Consider the following 21,935-nt stretch of genomic DNA (forward strand, 5'->3'; position numbering starts at 1 on the left):
CCTTAAATTTACCTAGACCATCTCTGACACCTCCCTCCCCTTCCTGGACCTCTCCATCTCCATTAATGACGACCGACTTGACACTGACATTTTTTACAAACCCACCGACTCCCACAGCTACCTGGATTACACCTCTTCCCACCCTATCTCTTGCAAAAATGCCATCCCGTATTCCCAATTCCTCCGCCTCCGCCAGATCTGTTCCCAGGAGGACCAGTTCCACCACAGAACACACCAGATGGCCTCCTTCTTTAGAGACCGCAATTTCCCTTCCCACGTGGTTAAAGATGCCCTCCAATGCATCTCATCTACATCCCGCACCTCCGCCCTCAGTCCCCACCCCTCCAACCGTAACAAGGACAGAACGCCCCTGGTGCTCACCTTCCACCCTACCAACCTTTGCATAAACCAAATCATCTGCTGACATTTCCGCCACCTCCAAACAGACCCCACTACCAGGGATATATTTCCCTCCCCACCCCTTTCCGCCTTCCGCAAAGACCGTTCCCTCCGCGACTACCTGGTCAGGTCCACGCCCCCAAACAACCCACCCTCCAATCCTGGCACTTTCCCCTGCCACTGCAGGAACTGTAAAACCTGTGCCCACACCTCCTCCCTCACCTCTATCCAAGGCCCTAAAGGAGCCTTCCACATCCACTTGCACATCCACTAATATCATTTATTGTATCCGTTGCTCCCGATGTGGTCTCCTCTACATTGGGGAGACTGGGCGCCTCCTAGCAGAGCGCTTTAGGGAACATCTCCGGGACACCCGCACCAATCAACCACACCGCCCCGTGGCCCAACATTTCAACTCCCCCTCCCACTCTGCCGAGGACATGGAGGTCCTGGGCCTCCTTCACCGCCGCTCCCTCACCACCAGACGCCTGGAAGAAGAACGCCTCATCTTCTGCCTCGGAACACTTCAACCCCAGGGCATCAATGTGGACTTCAACAGTTTCCTCATTTCCCCTTCCCCCACCTCACCCTAGTTCTAAACTTCCAGCTCAGTAACTGTCCCCATAACTTGTCCGGACTTGTCCTACCTGCCTATCTTCTTTTCCACCTATCCACTCCACCCTCTCCTCCCTGACCTATCACCTTCATCCCCTCCCCCACTCACCCATTGTACTCTATGCTACTTTCTCCCCACCCCTACCCTCCTCTAGCTTATCTCTCCACCCTTCAGGCTCACTGCCTTTATTCCTGATGAAGGGCTTTTGCCCGAAACGTCGATTTCAAAGCTCGTCGGATGCTGCCTGAACTGCTGTGCTCTTCAAGCACCACGAATCCAGAATCTGGTTTCCAGCATCTGCAGTCATTGTTTTTACCTATTTCTGTATTTCCCAGGGCTAACCCACCTAGCCTACATATCCCTGGGCAATATGGGTACTTGAGCATGGCCAATCCACCTAACCTGCACATCTTTCGATTGTGGGAGGAAACCGGAGCACCCAGAGGAAACCTGAACAGACACGGGGAGATGTGCAAACTCCCCAGTTACCCGAGGCTAGAATCGCACACGAGTCCCTGGCACTGTGAGGCAGCAGTGCCAACCACTGAGCCACTGTGTGCAAGTTAGTCCCCAGGACGTGGTGAGTGTCCTCTTGTATTTTAAATGAAAAGTTACGAACAAAAAGTTCAAGACCCTCCTGACCCTACCCCCATCAGACACCCTGGGATAGGGACAGCGCTGAATAAACTACAGAGTAAGGTTTTCTCTACTCTGTATGTAAATAGAAAGTTTCCTTGATTTTTGAAACAAGCATAAAGTCCCTTCGATTCTGGAAAAGGATAATGAATAAATAAACAAAAACTGGCTTTCCCCTGACTCCGTCCCCACCAGCCACTCTCGGGGTAGGGACACCAAAGGGTCCAAAAGTAAAATAAACCTTCCCTGACCCAGTCAAAGCCCCATCAAGCACACCTGAGGCAGGGACACTACAGGGCTGAAATAACAAAAACCCATGGCTCTTTCTAAGGCGTCCAAAATCTATATGAAAGAAAAATAAAACAGCCCTTTCCAGAGAGCAAACACAAACACAAAAAAAAACAAACAGAAACTTAACTACTGAATCCTAATATCATTATCCTAACTGATGATGCCCTCCAGCACCCATTAGTCACAGAAGGGTGAGTTTCCCCAGTAATCTCTGCCCACAAGTTTGTAGAGAGATCTCTCTCTATCTAGTAGGCCCCAAGCCCTTGTTTTCTAAGGCCTCAGGCTCCTGAAGTGGGAGACTTTGACCTCTTTAAGATCCCTTGTTGCTCTGTCTGTGCTGTGTCCCCACTGGCAATTTCTTGCCTGTACTGCTGGGCCCAGTCTCGTGGAGGTGAGGTTATTAGATTAGATTAGATTACTTACAGTGTGGAAACAGGCCCTTCGGCCCAACAAGTCCACACCGACCCGCCGAAGCGCAACCCACCCATTTCCCAACATTTACCCCTTTACTTAACACTATGGGCAATTTAGCATGACCGATTCACCTAACCTGCACATCTTTGGACTGTGGGAGGAAACCCACGCAGACACGAGGAGAATGTGCAAACTCCACACAGTCAATCGCCTGAGTCGGGAATTGAACCCAGGTCTCTGGCGCTGTGAGGCAGCAATGCTAACCACTGTGCCACTGTGCCGCCCCAAAGTTAGAATTCAGTCACCCCATATTCACAATGAATTCAATGGTTGAGGGGCCAAATGGCCTACTCGTACTCAGGATTGCAGTGTTTTAATGGGAGTTTACAACCTGTTGAGTACATACAGTGACCCCTCATCCAAGGGCAGTCGGTCACCGGGAGGGAGTCTGGGTGGGACAAAAGCCTTGTACCTACTCCCATGTAGGTTGGCGGGATAGAGGCCTCTCCAAAAGTGACCGCACTTTAACCACCAGGGGCCTAAGGTCTGGAACACCACCACCTGCACAGGCCCTTCAAGCCATTCACCATCCTGACTTGGAAATATATCACCATTCCGTCACTGTTGCTGGGTCAAAATCCTGGAATTCCCTCCCTAATGGTATTGTGGGTCTTTCCACAGCAGGTGGACGCTGTTGGACTTTCATAACTAGAGGGTATAGGTTAAAGGTGAGAGGGGAAAGAATTAAAAGGGACCTGAGGGGCAAATATTTCATATAGAGGTTGGTGAGTATATGGAATGAGCTAGGTAAAAACAAGGACTGCAGATGCTGGAAACCAGAGCCTACAGTAGCGTGGTGCTGGAAAAGCACAGCAGGTCAGGCAGCATCTGAGCTGCCAGGAGAGTGGTAGATGCAGGTACAGTTACAGCATTTAATAGACATTTGGACAGGTACATTAATAGGAAAGGTTTAGAGGGATATGGGCCAAACACAGGTAACTAGGCCTGGTTTAATTTGGGAAACCTGTTTGGCATGGACGTGTTGGACCGAAGGGTCTATTTCTGTGCTGTATGACTCGACATGTACAGTCAAGACCTGATCTTGAGAATTTAGAGTGGTTACAATGAGATTGTTAGCAGGGTCCTTTTAAGGATGGACAGAATGTACTGAGAAGTTAATTTCTCTGCCTTTGTTTACACAGAGACGATCCACACTGACCCAATGGAGTTCATTATCACCGTTCTCATCCTCAGCCTTCAGGTGCTGTGCTCCCAGGGCTGTCTGGAAGGATGTCGTTGTTACAGTACAACAGTCGAGTGTGGCTCTCTTGGTCTCACAGCTGTGCCGCCCAATATTCCCGCTTTTACCCAGGTAACACCAGCTGACTGACTTGGCAATTCCATCTGGCACACGTCTGTTTGCACGGAGTCAGTAACAAGAGGTGAAATTCATTTCAACAATATAGGGGTGGCATGTTGGCTCAGGGGTTAACACTGCTGCCTCACAGCGCCAGGGACCTGGGTTTGATTCCAGCCTCGGGCGACTGTCTGTGTGGAGTGTGTATGTTCTCCCCGTGTCTGCGTGGGTTTCCTCTCCCAGTCCAAAGATTGCAGGTTAGGTGGATTGACCCTGCTAAATTGCCCATAGTGTCCCGAGTTGTGTATGTTGGTTGGGTTAACTGTGGGAAAGGTAGAAGATGGGTCCAGATGGGACGCTCTTTTGGAGGGTCAGTGTGTAGCTTAAAAATGTGTTGCTGGAAAAGCGCAGCAGGTCAGGCAGCATCAAAGGAACAGGAGGGTCAGTGTGGATCTGATGGCCGAATGGCCTGCTTCCACACTGTAGGGATTCTGTGAAACTCAAAGACACAGTGTAGTTAGGAAGGCTAAAAAAGAAGCCCATCATCGAAACGGTGAGAGATTGCAGAGCTCCGAGATGCAGAGGAATCTGGGTATCTGAGGGCATGAATCAAAAAAGTGTTAGTGTACAGATACTGCAATGAATTACAAAAACTAACAGAGTGGTAAAGTTTAATGAAAGAGGAATCGAGTGCATATTTGGGGAGATTATACTTCAGTTACACAGGTCGTTGGTGTGACCACATCTGGAGTACTAGGACATTATTGTTCGGATTATTAAGGAAGAATGTAGATGCTTTGGAGGCCGTTCCGAGAGGGTTTGCTAGACTAATATCTGGAGTGGGTGTGTTGCCTTATTAGGAAAGAGTGGACAGGCTGAGCTTGTATCTGCTGGAGTTTAGAAGAGTAAAAGGTATTTAATTGAGATATTTAAATTCGGGGGGGTCTTGTCAGGGCAGATATGGAGAGGTTGTGGGAGAATGTAGAACAAGGCATCACTGTTTAAAAATCAGGATCACCCATTTGAGATAGGGATGGGGTCATTCTTTTTCTCTCAGAGGGTCATGATTCCTTGAAACGGTCTTCCTGAAAAGGTACTAGAAGGAGAGTCACTGTCAAGAGGGTTACCTAAGGTGACAATGGGATCTTGACCAGATGGGCCAATGGGCTGAGAAGTGGCAGATGGAGTTTAATTCAGATAAATGTGAGGTGCTGAATTTTGGGAAAGCAAATCTTAGCAGGACTTATACACCTAATGGTAAGGTCCTAGGGTGTGTTGCTGAACAAAGAGACCTTGGAGTGCAGGTTCATAGCTCCTTGAAAGTGGATTCACAGGTAGATAGAATAGTGAAGAAGGCGTTTGGTATGCTTTCCTTTATCGGTCGGAGTATTGAGTACAGGAGTTGGGAGGTCATGTTGTGGCTGTACAGGACATTGGTTAGGCCACTGTTGGAATATTGTGTGCAATTATGGTTTCCTTCCTATCGGAAAGATGTTGTGAAACTTGAAAGGGTTCACAAAAGATTTACAAGGATGTTGCCAGGGTTGGAGGATTTGAGCTATAGGGAGAGGCTGAAGAGGCTGGGGCTGTTTTCCCTGGAGCGTCGGAGGCTGAGGGGTGACCTTATAGAGGTTTACAAAATTATGAGGAGCATGGATAGGGTAAATAGACAAATTCTTTTCCCTGAGGTCGGGGAGTCCAGAACTAGAGGACATAGGTTTAGAGTGAGAGGGGAAAGATATAAAAGAGACTTAAGGGATAACTTTTTCAAACAGAGGGTGGTACGTGTATGGAATAAGGTACCAGAGGAAGTGGTGAAGGCTGGTACAATTGCAACATTTAAAAGGCATTTGGATGGGTATATGAATAGGAAGAGTTTGGAGGGATATGGGCCAGGTGCTGGCAGGTGGGACTAGATTGGGTTGGGATATCTGATCGGCATGGATGGGTTGGACTGAAGGGTCTGTTTCCGTGCTGTACATCTCTATGATTGTATGACTTTATGAGTGTTCCTGACTGAGAGGAGGATACATTTTCAATGAGCACGAGGTGGGGGAGGGGGAGATCGGTGAAAGATTATTGGGATCAGGCGGGATTGTGGAAAAATCAGATCACCTGAGATCTTACTGACTTGAAGAAACTGTGGATACTGGAAATCAGAAACAAAAACAGAAATTACTGGAAAAGCTCAGCAGGTCTGGCAGCATCTGTGGAGAGAAATCAGAGTTAACGTTTCGGGCCTGGTGACCCTTCCGCAGAATACGTCTGAGATAGATAAATGTGAGGTGTTGCATTTTGGTAAGACAAATCAGGGCAGGATTTGTACACTTAATGGTAAGGTGCTAGGGAGTGTTGCTGAACAAAGAGATCTTGGAATGCAGGTTCATAGCTCCTTGAAAGTGGAGTCGCGGGTCGATAGGATAGTGAAGTAGGCATTTGGTATGCTTTCCTTTATTGGTCAGAGTATTGAGTACAGGAGTTGGGAGGTCATGTTGCAGCTGTACAAGACATTAGTGAAGCCACTTTTGGAATACAATTAGACCAGTTCAGTTCTGGTCTCCCTGCTACAGGAAACATGTTTTTAAACTTGAAAGGGTTCAGAAAAGATTTACAAGGATGTTACTGGAACTGAAGGGTTTGAATTATAAGGAGCGGTTGGGTAGGTTGGGACTTTTTTCCCTGGAACATAAGAGATTGAGGGGTACCCTTACAGAGATTTATAAAATCACAAGGACACAGATCCATCGGTCCAATCCGTCCATGCCGACCAGATATCCTAACTTAATCTAGTCCCATTTGCCAGCACCTGGCCCACATCCCTCCAAACCCTTCCTATTCATATACCCATCCAGAAGCTTTTTGAATATTGTAATTGTACCAGCCTCCACCACTTCCTCTGGCAGCTCATTCCAGACACGTACCACCCTCTGTGTGAAAAAGTTGCCTCTTAGGTCCCTTTTAAATTTTTCCCCTCTCACCCTAAACCTATGTCCTCTAGCTCTGGACTCCCCCATCCAGGGAAAAGACTTTGTCTATTTATCCTATCCATGCCCCTCATGATTTATAAACGCCTATGAGGTCACCCCTCAGCCTCCGACGCTCCAGGGAAAACAACCCCAACCTGTTCAGCCTCTCCCTATAGCTCAAATCTTCCAACCCTGGCAACATCCTTGTAAATCTTTTCTGAACCCTTTCAAGTTTCACCATATCCTTCTGATAGGAAGGAGACCAGAATTGCACGCAATATGCCAACAGTGGCCTAACCAATATCCTGTACAGCTGCAACATGACCTCCCAACTCCTGTACTCAATACTCTGACCAATAAAGGAAAGCACGAGGTGGCATGGTGCCTCAGTGGTTAGCATTGCTGCCTCACAGCACCAGGGTCCCAGGTTCAATTCCAGCCTCAGGCAACTGACTGTGTGGAGTTTGCACATTCTCCCTGTGTCTGTGTGGGTTTCCTCCGGGTGCTCTGGTTTCCTCCCACAGTCCCAAGAATTGGCCGTGTTAAATTGGCCATAGTGCTAGGTGCATCAGTCAGAGGGAAATAAGTCTGGATGGGTTACTCTTCGGAGGGTCGGTATGGACTTGTTTGGCTGAAGGCCTGTTTCCACACTATAGGGACTATAATCTTCTTCACTCTCCTATCTACCTGCGACTCCACTTTCAAGGAGCTATGAACCCGCACTCCAAGGTCTCCACACTCCCCAGGAACTCACCATGGATAGGCATTGATTGTGAAGGTTATTTTTTCCCTCGAGTGAATTCCAAACAAGAGGGTATGTTTTTAAGGTGCGAGGGGAAAGAATTAAAAGGGATCTGGGGAGGCAACGTTTTCGCGCAGAGGGTGGTGAGTGTATGGAGCAAGCTGCTACAGTAAGTGGTAAATGCAGGTATAGTTACAACCTTTGAAAGACATTTGGACAGGCGCATGAATAAAAAAGGTTTCGAGTGATATGGGCCAACCACAGGCAAATAGGACTGGTTACATTTGGGATAGCTGGTTGGCATGGGTGAGGTGGACCCAATGGTCTGTTTCTGTGCTGTCTAACTCTTAAGACTTTATGACTCTCTGTCTGTCTCTGTCTCTGTCTCTGTCTCTCTCTCTCTCATTCTCTGTCTTCCTCTCTGTCTCTCTGAGCTGACCGGGGTTTTATTCATTTTGTTAGACACTATTTTTACAAGATAATGACATCACTCACATCAGCCAGTGGGACTTTGGCCACCTCTCCCAACTCCAGAACCTCTACATTCAGAACAACAGCCTCAGCACTATCGACCCTGGTGCTCTGTCCCGGCAACACTCGCTGGTTGAATTAGCTCTGAACGGAAATCGCATCCAGCATCTCAACCACAGCATCTTCGAGGGGCTGGACCACCTCAGGGTCTTGTACTTGGCAGGGAATTACATCAGCTGGTTAGCAAGCCTGACATTCCGAGGACTCCAGGTACCCGCCCCAGACAGGGAACTGAGGGGGGGGCGGGGGAATGGGCACTGATGGGGAAGGGTAGAGGGCCTTGGGGGGAGGGGAAGAGGGCACTGGGGAGGGAGGAGAGGGCATTGGGTGAGGGGAAGAGGGCACTGGGGAGGGAGGAGAGGGCATTGGGGGAGGGGAAGAGGGCACTGGGGAGGGAGGAGAGGGCATTGGGGGAGGGTGAGAGAGCACTGTGGGAGGGGAGGGGAGAGCGACCTGGAGAGTGGGAAATGAGGTGGAGTGAGGGTGGTTGAAGACTGGGACTGGACAGAGGGAGAAACTGAGACTGGACAGAGGGAGAGACCGAGAATGGACAGAGTGAGAGACTGAGACTGGGACTGGACAGAGGGAGAGACTAAGACTAGGACTGTACAGAGGGAGACACTGAGACAGGACAGAGGGAGATACTGGGACTCGACCGAGTGAGATACTGGGACTGGACAGAGGGACTGAGACTGGACAGTGGGAGAGACTGAGACTGGACAGAGTGAGAGACTGAGACTGGACAAGGGAGAGACTGAGACTGGACAGGGGGAGAGACTGAGACTGGACAGGGGGAGAGACTGGGACTGGACAGAGGGAGAGAAAGAGACTGGGACTGGACAGAGGGGGAGACTGAGACTGGACAGAGGGAGAGACTGTGACTGGACAAGGGGAGAGAGACTGGGACTGGACAGAGGGAGAGACTGGGACTGGACAGAGGGAGAAACTGGGACTGGACAGAGGGAGAGACTGGGACTGGGACTGGACAGGGGGAGAGACAGATACTGGACAGAGGGAGAGACTGGGACTGGGACTGGACAGGGGGAGAGACAGATACTGGACAGAGGGAGAGACTGGGACTGGGACTGGACAGGGGGAGAGACAGATACTGGACAGAGGGAGATACTGGGACTGGACAGAGGGAGATACTGGGACTGGACAGAGTGAAAAACTGGGACTGGACAGAGGGACTGAGACTGGACAGTGGGAGAGACTGAGACCGGACAGAGGGTGAGACTGGGACTAAACGGGGGAGAGACTGAGACTGGACAAGGGAGAAACTGAGACTGGGACTGGACAGAGGGAGAGACTGGGACTGTACAGAGGGAGGGAGAGACAGAGATTGGGACTGGACAGGGGGAGAGACAGATACTGGACAGAGGGAGATACTGGGACTGGACATGGGGAGATACTCGGACTGGACAGAGGGACAGACTGAGACTGAACAGAGTGAGAGACTGAGACTGGGACTGGACAGAGGGAGAGACTGAGACTGGACAGAGGGAGAGACTGGGACTGGACAGGGGAGAGTCTGGGACTGGACAGGGGGAGAGACTGGGACTGGGACTGGACAGAGGGAGAGACTGGGTCTGGACAGGGGAGAGTCTGGGACTGGACAGGGGGAGAGACTGGGACTGGGACTGGACAGAGGGAGAGACTGAGACTGGACAGTGGGAGAGACTGGGACTGGACAGGGGGAGAGACTCGGACTGGACAGGGGGAGAGACTGGGTTTGGACAGGGGGAGAGACTGAGACTGGACAGAGTGAGAGACTGAGACTGGGACTGTACAGAGGGAGAGACTGAAACTGGGACTGGACAAAGTGAGAGGCTGGGACTGGACAGAGGGAGACACTGAGACAAGACAGAGGGAGATACTGGGACTCGACTGGACAGTGGGAGAGACTGAGACCGGACAGAGGGTGAGTCTGGGTCTGGACAGAGTGAGAGACTGAGACTGGACAGGGGGAGAGACTGAGACTGGACGGGGGAGATACTGGGACTGGACAGAGGGAGAGAAAGAGAATGGGACTGGACAAGGGAGAGACTGAGACTGGGAATGGACAGAGGGAGAGACTGGGACTGTACAGAGGGAGAGACTGGGACTGGGACTGGACAGGGGGAGAGACAGATACTGGACAGAGGGAGATAGGGACTAGACAGGGGGAGAGACTCGGACTGGACAAGGGAGAGACTGAGACTGGACAGAGGGAGAGACTGAGACTGGACAGAATGGAGATACTGGGTCTGGACAGGGGAGAGTCTGGGACTGGACAGGGGGCGAGAGATTGGCATTGGACAGGAGGAGAGACTGGGATTGGAGAGAGGGATAGACTTGGATTGGACAGGGGGAGAGGCTGGGACTGGACAGAGTGAGAGACTGGGTCTGGACAGAGTGAGAGACTGAGACTGGGACTGGACAGAGGGAGAGACTGAGACTGGACAAGGGGAGAGAGACTGGGACTGGACAGAGGGAGAGACTGGCACTGGACAGAGGGAGATACTGGGATTGGCACTAGACAAAGGGAGAGACTGAGTTTGGACAGGGGAGAGTCTGGGATTGGACAGGGGGAGAGACTGAGTTTGGACAGGGGAGAGTCTGGGACTGGACAGGGGGAGAGATTGGCATTGGACAGGGGGAGAGACTGGGATTGGACAGGGGGAGAGACCGGGTTTGGACAGAGGGAGAAACAGAGATTGGGACTGGACAGAGGGAGAGATTGGGACTGGACGGGGAAGAGACTGGAACTGGACAGAGGGAGAGATTGGACTGGACAGAGGGAGAGACTGGGACTGGATGGGGGAGAGACTGGAACTGGACAGAGGGAGAGACTGAGAGTGGACAAGGGAGAAACTGAGACTGGGACTGGACAAAGGGAGAGACTGAGATTGGACAGGGGGAGAGACTGGGTCTGGACAGGGGGAGAGATTGGCATTGGACAGAAGGAGAGACTGGGATAGGACAGGGGGAGAGTCTGGGATTGGACAGAGGGAGAAACAGAGACTGGGACTGGACAGAGTGAGAGATTGGGACTGGACGGGGGAGAGTCTGGAACTGGACAAGGGAGAGACAGAGACTGGACAGAGGGAGAGACCGAGAATGGACAGAGGGAGAGACTCGGACTGGACAAGGGAGAGACTGAGACTGTACAGAGTGAGTGACTGAGACTGGGACTGGACAGAGGGAGAGACTGAGACTGGACAGAGGGAGATACTGGGTCTGGACAGGGGAGAGTCTGGGACTGGACAGGGGGAGAGACTGGAATTGGACTGAGTGAGATACAGGGACTGGACACAGGGAGAGACTGGGTCTGGACAGGGAGAGAGACTGGGATTGGACAGGGGGAGAGACTCGGACTGGACAAGGGAGAGACTGAGACTGGACAGAGGGATAGACTGAGACTGGGACTGGACAGAGGGAGAGACTGAGACTGGACAGAGGGAGATGCTGGGTCTGGACAGGGGAGAGTCTGGGACTGGACAGGGGGAGAGACTGGGACCGGACAGGGGGAGAGGCTGGGATTGGACAGAGTGAGAGACTGGGTCTGGTCAGAGTGAGAGACTGAGACTGGACAAGGGGAGAGAGACTGGTACTGGACAGAGGGAGAGACTGGCACTGGACAGAGGGAGATACTGGGATTGGCACTAGACAAAGGGAGAGACTGAGTTTGGACAGGGGAGAGTCTGGGACTGGACAGGGGGAGAGATTGGCATTGGACAGGGGGATAGACTGGGATTGGACAGGGGGAGAGACTGGGTCTGGACAGGGGAGAGTCTGGGACTGGACAGGGGGAGAGATTGGCATTGGACAGAAGGAGAGACTGGGATTGGACAGGGGGAGAGTCTGGGATTGGACAGAGGGAGAAACAGAGACTGGGACTGGACAGAGGGAGAGATTGGGACTGGACGGGGGAGAGTCTGGAACTGGACAAGGGAGAGACAGAGACTGGACAGAGGGAGAGACCGAGAATGGACAGAGTGAGAGACTGAGACTGAGACTGGACAGAGGGAGAGACTGAGACTGGACAAGGGGAGAGAGACTGGGACTGGACAGGGATAGAGACTGGGACTGGACATGGGAGAGACTCGGACTGGACAAGGCAGAGACAGAGACTGGACAGAGGGAGAGACTGAGATTGGACAAGGGGAGAGAGACTGGGACTGGACAGAGGGAGAGACTGGGACTGGACAGGGGGAGAGTCTCGGACTGGACAAGGGAGAGACAGAGACTGGACAGAGGGACAGACTGAGACTGGACAAGGGGAGAGACTGAGACTCGGACTGGACAGAGGGAGAAACTGAGACTGGGACTGGACAGAGGGAGAGACTGAGACTGGACAGAGGGAGAGATTGGGTCTGCGACTGGACAGTGGGAGAGACTGAGACTGGAACTGGACAGAGGGATAGACTGGGACTGGACAGAGGGAGAGACTGGGACTGGACAGAGTGAAAAACTGGGACTGGACAGAGGGACTGAGACTGGACTGTGGGAGAGACTGAGACTGGTCAGGGGGAGAGATTGGGATTGGACAGAGTGAGAGACTCAGACTAGACAGAGTGAGAGACTGAGATTGGGTCAGGACAGAGTGAGAGACTGAGACTGGGACTGGACAGAGGGAGAGACTGGGACTGGACAGAGGGAGAGATTGGGACTGGACAGAGGGAGATACTGGGTCTGGACAGGGGAGAGTCTGGGACTGGACAGGGGGAGAGATTGGCACTGGACAGGGGGAGAGACTGGGATTGGACAGGGGGAGAGACTGGGATTGGACAGAGGGAGAAACAGAGACTGGGACTGGACAGAGGGAGAGATTGGGACTGGACGGGGGAGAGACTGGAACTGGACAAGGGAGAGACAGAGACTGGACAGAGGGAGAGACAGAGAATGGACAGAGGGAGAGACTGAGACTGGACAGAGGGATGGAGAGACAGAGACTGGGACTGGATAGGGGGAGAGACAAATACTGGACAGAGGGAGAAGCTGGGTCTGGACAGGGGGCGAGACTGGAATTGGACTGAGTGAGATACAGGGAATGGACAGAGTGAGACACTGGGTCTGGTCAGAGTGAGAGACTGAGACTGGACAAGGGGAGAGAGACTGGGACTGGACAGAGGCAGAGACTGGCACTGGACAGAGGGAGATACTGGGATTGGCACTAGACAAAGGGAGAGACTGAGTTTGGACAGGGGAGGGTCTGGGATTGGACAGGGGGAGAGACTGGGATTGGCACTAGACAAAGGGAGAGACTGAGTTTGGACAGGGGAGAGTCTGGGACTGGACAGGGGGAGAGATTGGCATTGGACAGGGGGAGAGACTGGGATTGGACAGGGGGAGAGACTGGGTCTGGACAGGGGAGAGTCTGGGACTGGACAGGGGGAGAAACAGAGACTGGGACTGGACAGAGTGAGAGATTGGGACTTGATGGGGGAGAGTCTGGACCTGGACAAGGGAGAGACAGAGACTGGACAGAGGGAGAGACTGAGACTGGGACTGGACAGAGGGAGAGACTGAGACTGGACAAGGGGAGAGAGACTGGGACTGGACAGAGGGAGAGACTGGGACTGGACAGGGGGAGAGACTCGGACTGGACAAGGGAGAGACTGAGACTGGACAGAGGGATAGACTGAGACTGGACAGAGTGAGAGATTGGGTCTGGGACTGGACAGGGGAAGAGACAGAGACTGGGACTGGACAGAGGGAGAGACTGGGACTGGACAGAGGGACTGAGACTGGACTGTGGGAGAGACTGAGACTGGTCAGGGGGAGAGATTGGGATTGGACAGAGTGAGAGACTGAGATGGGGTCTGGACAGAGTGAGAGACTGAGACTGCGACTGGACAGAGGGAGAGACTGGGTCTTGTCAGGGGAGAGTCTGGGACTGGACAGGGGGAGAGATTGGCATTGGACAGGGGGAGAGACTGGGATTGGACAGGGGGAGAGACTGGGATTGGACAGAGGGAGAAACAGAGACTGGGACTGGACAGAGGGAGAGACTGAGAATGGACAGAGTGAGAGACTGAGACTGGGACTGGACAGAGGGAGAGACTGAGACTGGACAGGGGGAGAGACCGAGAATGGACAGATGGAGAGACCGAGAATGGACAGAGTGAGAGACTGAGACTGGGACTGGACAGATGGAGAGACTGAGACTGGACAGAGGGAGATACTGAGAATGGACAGAGTGAGAGACTGAGACTGGGACTGGACAGAGGGAGAGACTGAGACTGGACAGAGTGAAAAACTGGGACTGGACAGAGGGACTGAGACTGGACTGTGGGAGAGGTTGAGCCCGGACAGAGGGTGAGACTGGGACTGGACAAAGGGAGAGACTGGGACTGGACAGAGGGAGAGATTGGGACTGGATGGGGGAGAGACTGGAACTGCACAAGGGAGAGACAGAGACTAAACAGAGGGAGAGACCGAGAATGGACAGAGTGAGAGACTGAGACTGGGACTGGACAGAGGGAGAGACTGAAACTGGGACTGGACAGAGGGAGAGATTGGGGCTGGATGGGGGAGAGACTGGAACTGCACAAGGGAGAGACAGAGACTGAACAGAGGGAGAGACCGAGAATGGACAGAGTGAGAGACTGAGACTGGGACTGGACAGAGGGAGACACTGAGACAGAACAGGGGGAGAGATTGGGTCTGGACAAGGGAGAGACCGAGAATGGACAGAGTGAGAGACTGAGACTGGGACTGGACAGAGGGAGACACTGAGACAGAACAGGGGGAGAGATTGGGTCTGGACAAGGGAGAGACTGAGACTGGACACAGGAAAAGACTGGGACTGGACAGGGGGAGAGACTGGGTCTAGATAGAGGGAGAAACTGGGATTGGACAGAGGGAGAAACAGAGACTGGGATTGGACAGAGGAAGAGATTGGGACTGGACGGGGGAGAGACCGAGAATGGACAGAGTGAGAGACTGAAACTGGGACTGGACAGAGGGAGAGACTGAGAATGGACAGAGTGAGAGACTGAAACTGGGACTGGACAGAGGGAGAGATTGGGGCTGGATGGGGGAGAGACTGGAACTGCACAAGGGAGAGACAGAGACTGAACAGAGGGAGAGACCGAGAATGGACAGAGTGAGAGACTGAGACTGGGACTGGACAGAGGAAGAGATTGGGACTGGACGGGGGAGAGACCGAGAATGGACAGAGTGAGAGACTGAAACTGGGACTGGACAGAGGGAGAGACTGAGAATGGACAGAGTGAGAGACTGAAACTGGGACTGGACAGAGGGAGAGATTGTGGCTGGATGGGGGAGAGACTGGAACTGCACAAGGGAGAGACAGAGACTGAACAGAGGGAGAGACCGAGAATGGACAGAGTGAGAGACTGAGACTGGGACTGGACAGAGGGAGACACTGAGACAGAACAGGGGGAGAGATTGGGTCTGGACAAGGGAGAGACTGAGACTGGACACAGGAAAAGACTGGGACTGGACAGGGGGAGAGACTGGGTCTAGATAGAGGGAGAAACTGGGATTGGACAGAGGGAGAAACAGAGACTGGGATTGGACAGAGGAAGAGATTGGGACTGGACGGGGGAGAGACCGAGAATGGACAGAGTGAGAGACTGAAACTGGGACTGGACAGAGGGAGAGACTGAGAATGGACAGAGTGAGAGACTGAAACTGGGACTGGACAGAGGGAGAGATTGGGGCTGGATGGGGGAGAGACTGGAACTGCACAAGGGAGAGACAGAGACTGAACAGAGGGAGAGACCGAGAATGGACAGAGTGAGAGACTGAGACTGGGACTGGATAGAGGGAGAAACTGAGACTGGACAGAGGGAGAGACTGAGGCTGGACAGGGGGAGACACTGAGACTGCACAGAGTGAGAGAACGAGGCTGGCATTGGACAGAGGGAGAGACAGAGATTGGGACTGGACAGAGGGAGAGACTGAGACTGGACAGGGGGAGAGACTGGGACTGGACAGAGGGAGAGACTGGGACTGGACAGGGCGAGAGACCGAGAATGGACAGAGTGAGAGACTGAGACTGGGACTGGACAGAGGGAGAGACTGAGACTGGGGCTGGACAAAGGAAGAGACTGGGACTGGACAGAGGGAGAGACTGAGACTGGACAGAGGGAGATTCTGGGTCTGGACAGGGGAGAGTCTGGGACTGGACAGGGGGAGAGATTGGCATTCAATAGGGGGAGAGACTGGGATTGGACAGGGGGAGAGACTTGGATTGGACAGGGGGAGAGGCTGGGATTGGGCAGAGGGAGAGACTGAGACTGGACAGACGGAGAGACTGAGACTGGACAGAGGGAGAGACTTGGACGGGACAGAGGGACAGACTGGGACTGGACAGAGGGTGTGACTGAGACTCGACAAAGGGAGAGACTGAGGCTGGACAGGGGGAGAGACTGGGATTGGACAGAGGGAGAGAACGAGAATGGACAGAGGGAGAGACTGAGACTGGGACTGGATAGAGGGAGAGATTGGGACTGGACATGGGGAAAGACTGGAACTGGACAGAGGGAGAGACTGAGACTGGACAGAGGGAGAGACTGAGACTGAGACTGGACAGGGGGAGAGATTAAGACTGGACAGAGGGAGAGACTGAGACTGGGACTGGACAAAGGGAGAGACTGGGACTGGACAGAGGGAGATACTGGGACTGGGACTGGACAGAGGGAGAGACAGGGACTGGACAGGGGGAGAGACTGAGACTGGACAGAGGTAGATACTGGGACTGGACAGAGGGAGAGACTGAGACTGGACAGAGGGAGAGACAGGGACTGGACAGGGGGAGAGACTGAGACTGGACAGAGGTAGATACTGGGACTGGACAGAGGGAGAGACTGAGACTGGACAGAGGGAGAGACAGGGACTGGACAGGGGGAGAGACTGAGACTGAGACTGGACAGGGGGAGAGACTAAGACTGGACAGAGGGAGAGACTGAGACTGGGACTGGACAAAGGGAGAGACTGGGACTGGACAGAGGGAGATACTGGGACTGGGACTGGACAGAGGGAGAGACAGGGACTGGACAGGGGGAGAGACTGAGACTGGACAGGGGTAGAGACTGGGATTGGACAGAGGGAGAGACTGGGACTGGACAGGGGGAGAGACTCGGACTGGACAAGGGAGAGACTGAGACTGGACAGAGGGATAGACTGAGACTGGACAGAGTGAGAGATTCGGTCTGGGACTGGACAGGGGGAGAGACAGAGACTGGGACTGGACAGAGGGAGAGACTGGGACTGGACAGAGTGAAAAACTGGGACTGGACAGAGGGACTGAGACTGGACTGTGGGAGAGACTGAGACTGGTCAGGGGGAGAGATTGGGATTGGACTGAGTGAGAGACTAAGATTGGGTCTGGACAGAGTGAGAGACTGAGACTGGGACTGGACAGAGGGAGAGACTGAGACTGGACAGAGGGAGAGATTGGGACTGGACAGAGGGAGATACTGGGTCTGGACAGGGGAGAGTCTGGGACTGGACAGGGGGAGAGATTGGCACTGGACAGGGGAGAGACTGGGATTGGACAGAGGGAGAAACAGAGACTGGGACTGGACAGAGGGAGAGATTGGGACCGGACGGGGGAGAGACTGGAACTGGACAAGGGAGAGACAGAGACTGGACAGAGGGAGAGACCGAGAATGGACAGAGTGAGAGACTGAGACTGGGACTGGACAGAGGGAGAGACTGAGACTGGACAGATGGAGATACTGAGACTGGACAGAGGGAGAGACCGAGAATGGACAGAGTGAGAGACTGAGACTGGGACTGGACAGAGGGAGAGACTGAGACTGGACAGAGGGAGAGACCGAGAATGGACAGAGGGAGAGACCGAGAATGGACAGAGTGAGAGACTGAGACTGGGACTGGACAGAGGGAGAGACTGAGACTGGACAGGGGGAGAGACAGATACTGGGCAGAGGGAGAGACCGAGAATGGACAGAGGGAGAGACCGAGACTGGGACTGGACCGGGGAAAGACTGGAACTGGAAAGAGGGAGATACTGGGACTGGACAGAGGGACTGAGACTGGACTGTGGGAGAGATTGAGCCCGGACAGAGGGTGAGACTGGGACTGGACAGATGGAGAGACTGAGAATGGACAGGGGCAGAGATTGGGATTGGACAGAGGGAGAGACTGAGACTGGATGGGGGAGAGACTGGAACTGCACAAGGGAGAGACAGAGACTAAACAGAGGGAGAGACCGAGAATGGACAGAGTGAGAGACTGAGACTGGGACTGGACAGAGGGAGAGACTGGGATGGGACAGAGAGAGAGACTGAGACTGGATGGGGGAGAGACTGGAACTGCACAAGGGAGAGACAGAGACTAAACAGAGGGAGAGACCGAGATTGGACAGAGTGAGAGACTGAGACTGGGACTGGACAGAGGGAGACACTGAGACAGAACAGGGGGAGAGATTGGGTCTGGACAAGGGAGAGACTGAGACTGGACACAGGAAAAGACTGGGACTGGACAGGGGGAGAGACTGGGTCTGGATAGAGGGAGAAACTGGGATTGGACAGAGGGAGAAACGGAGACTGGGACTGGACAGAGGAAGAGATTGGGACTGGACGGGGGAGAGACCGAGAATGGACAGAGTGAGAGACTGAAACTGGGACTGGACAGAGGGAGAGACTGAAACTGGGACTGGACAGAGGGAGAGACTGAGACTGGGACTGGACGGAGGGAGAGACTTAGACTGGACAAGGGGAGAGAGACTGAGACTGGACAGAGGGAGAGACTGAGACTGGGACTGGAAAGAGGGAGAGACTGAGACTGGACAGGGGGAGAGACTAAGACTGGACAGAGGGAGAGACTGGGACTGGACAGAGGGAGAGACTGAGACTGGGCTGAGGGAGATACTGGGACTGGACAGAGTGAAAAACTGGGACTGGACAGAGGGACTGAGACTGGACTGTGGGAGAGATTGAGCCCGGACAGAGGGTGAGACTGGGACTGGACAGATGGAGAGACTGAGACTGGACAGGGGCAGAGATTGGGATTGGACAGAGGGAGAGACTGGGCTGGGACAGGGGGAGAGACTGGGATTGGACAGGGGAGAGACTGGGATTGGACAGAGGGAGAGACAGAAACTGGGATTAGACAGAGGGAGAGACTGGGACTGGACAGAGGGGGAGACTGAGACTGGACAGAGGGAGAGACTGAGACTGGGAGTGGACAAAGGGAGAGACTGGGACTGGACAAAGGGAGAGACTGAGACTGGGACTGGACAGAGGGAGAGATTGGGACTGGATGGGGGAGAGACTGGAACTGCACAAGGGAGAGACAGAGACTGAACAGAGGGAGAGACCGAGAATGGACAGAGTGAGAGACTGAGACTGGGACTGGACAGAGGGAGAAACTGAGACTGGACAGAGGGAGAGACTGAGGCTGGACAGGGGGAGAGGTTGAGAATGGACAGAGGGGGAGACTGGGACTGGGACTGGACAGGGGGAGACACTGAGACTGCACAGAGTGAGAGAACGAGGCTGGCATTGGACAGAGGGAGAGACAGAGATTGGGACTGGACAGAGGGAGAGACTGGGACTGGACAGAGTGAGAGACTGAGACTGGGACTGGACAAAGGGAGAGACTGGAACTGGACAAGGGAGAGACAGAGACTGGACAGAGGGAGAGACCGAGGATGGACAGAGTGAGAGACTGAGACTGGGACTGGACAGAGGGAGAGACTGAGACTGGACAGAGGGAGAGATTGGGACTGGACAGAGGGAGAAACAGAGACTGGGACTGGACAGAGGGAGAGATTGGGACTGGACGGGGGAGAGACTGGAACTGGACAAGGGGGAGAGACTGGGATTGGACAGAGGGAGAAACAGAGACTGGGACTGGACAGAGGGAGAGATTGGGACTGGACGGGGGAGAGACTGGAACTGGACAAGGGGGAGAGACTGGGATTGGACAGAGGGAGAAACAGAGACAGAGACTGGACAGAGGGAGAGACCGAGGATGGACAGAGTGAGAGACTGAGACTGGGCTGGACCGAGTGAGAGACTGAGACTGGACGGAGTGAGAGACTGAGACTGGACAGAGGGAGATACTGGGACTGGACAAAGGGAGAGACTGGGACTGGACAGAGGGAGAGACTGAGACTGGACAGAGGGGCAGACTGAGACTGGACAGGGGGAGAGACTGGGACTGGACACAGGGAGAGACCGTGACTGGATAGAGGGGGAGACTGGGACTGGGACTGGACAGAGGGAGAGATTGTGACTGGACAGGGGGAGAGACTGAGACTGAACAGAGGGGGAGACTGGGACAGGGACTGTACGGGGGAGAGACTAAGACTGGACAGGGGAGGGACTGGGATTGGAGAGAGGGAGAGACAGAGACTGGGATGGGACAGAGGGAGAGACTGGGACTGGACAGGGAAGAGACTGGGACAGGACAGGGGGAGAGACTGGGATTGGACAGAGTGAGAGACTGAGACTGAGACTGGACAGAGGGAGAGAGTGGGACTGGACAGAGGGAGAGATTGGGACTGGGACTGGACAGAGGGAGAGACTGAGAGTGGACAAGGTAGACACTGAGACTGGACAGGGGGAGAGATTGGGACTGGACAGAGGGAGAGATTGGGACTGGGACTGGACAGAGAGAGAGACTGGGGCTGGACAGAGGGATAGACTGAGAGTGGACAAGGTAGACACTGAGACTGGACAGGGGGAGAGATTGGGACTGGACAGAGGGAGAGACTGGAATTGGATAGAGTGAGATACTGGGAGTGGATGGGGGAGAGACTGAGACTGGACAGGGGTAGAGACTGGGACTGGACAGAGGGAGAGACTGGGACTGGATGGGGGAGAGACTGAGACTGGACAAGGGGGAGAGTGGAGACTGCACACGGGGGGAGAGACTGGGATTGGACAGAGGGAGATACTGCGATTGGACAGAGGGAGAAACAGAGACTGGGACTGGACAGAGGGAGAGATTAGGACTGGATGGTGGAGAGACAGAGACTGGACAGAGGGAGAGACTAAGACTGGACATGGGGATAGACTGGAACTGGACAGAGGGAGAGACTGAGACTGGACAGAGGGAGAGACTGAGACTGGACAGAGGGAGAGACTTGGACTGGGACTGGACAGGGGGAGAGACAGATACTGGACATAGGGAGATTCTGGGACTGGACAGGAGAGAGACTGTGACTGGACAGAGTGAGGTACTGGGATGGACAGAGTGAAAAACTGGGACTGGACAGAGGGATTGAGACTGGACAGTGGGAGAGACTGAGACCGGACAGAGGGTGAGACTGGGACTGGACAGGGGGAGAAATTGGGATTGGACAGAGGGGGAGACTGGGATGGGACAGGGGGAGAGACTGAGACTGGACGGAGTGAGAGACTGAGACTGGGAGTGGACAAAGGGAGAGACTGTGCCTGGACAGAGGGAGAGACTGAGACTGGACAGAGGGAGGCACTGAGACTGGACGGGGGAGAGACGGAGAATGGACAGAGGGAGATACTAGGATTGGGACTAGCCAGGGGGAGAGACTGGGACTGGGACTGGACAGAGGGAGAGACTGAGACAGGACGGAGTGAGAGACTGAGACTGGGAGTGGACAAAGGGAGAGACTGGGACTGGACAGAGGGAGAGACTGGGACTGGACAGAGGGAGAGACTGAGACTGGACAGAGGGAGAGACTGAGACTGGACAGAGGGAGACACTCGGACTGGACAGAGGGAGAGACTGAGACTTGGACTAGGGAGAGACTGAGACTGGACAGGGGGAGAGACTAGGACTGGACAGAGGGAGACACTCGGACTGGACAGAGGGAGAGACAGAGTCTGGGACCGGTCAGAGGGAGAGACTGGGCTTAGACATGGGGAGAGACTGGGACTGGACAGGGGGAGAGACTGAGACTGGACAAGGGAGAGACTGAGACTGGACAGAGGGAGACACTCGGACCGGACAGAGGGAGAGACAGAGTCTGGGACCGGTCAGAGGGAGAGACTGGGATTAGACAGGGGGAGAGACTGGGAC

At 53.8% G+C, this 21,935-nt stretch overlaps 1 protein-coding gene across 2 annotated transcripts in view; it reads left to right on the forward strand.

Moving 5' to 3' along the window:
• Positions 1-21,935, forward strand: part of lrrc24 (leucine rich repeat containing 24) — a 134,432-nt gene that overhangs the window by 23,453 nt on the left and 89,044 nt on the right. Inside the window, exons 2-3 of one of the 2 annotated variants that reach the window (XM_072576410.1) lie at positions 3,559-3,728; positions 7,884-8,162. In XM_072576410.1, the coding sequence (XP_072432511.1) occupies positions 3,579-3,728; positions 7,884-8,162 (429 nt within the window). In that variant the 5' untranslated portion in view covers positions 3,559-3,578. The remainder of the gene's footprint in view (positions 1-3,558; positions 3,729-7,883; positions 8,163-21,935) is intronic. The other variant, XM_072576411.1, reaches the window with a different exon arrangement.

The sequence above is a fragment of the Chiloscyllium punctatum genome, chromosome 8 (genome assembly GCF_047496795.1).
Source record: "Chiloscyllium punctatum isolate Juve2018m chromosome 8, sChiPun1.3, whole genome shotgun sequence".
Lineage (NCBI taxonomy): Eukaryota > Metazoa > Chordata > Chondrichthyes > Orectolobiformes > Hemiscylliidae > Chiloscyllium > Chiloscyllium punctatum.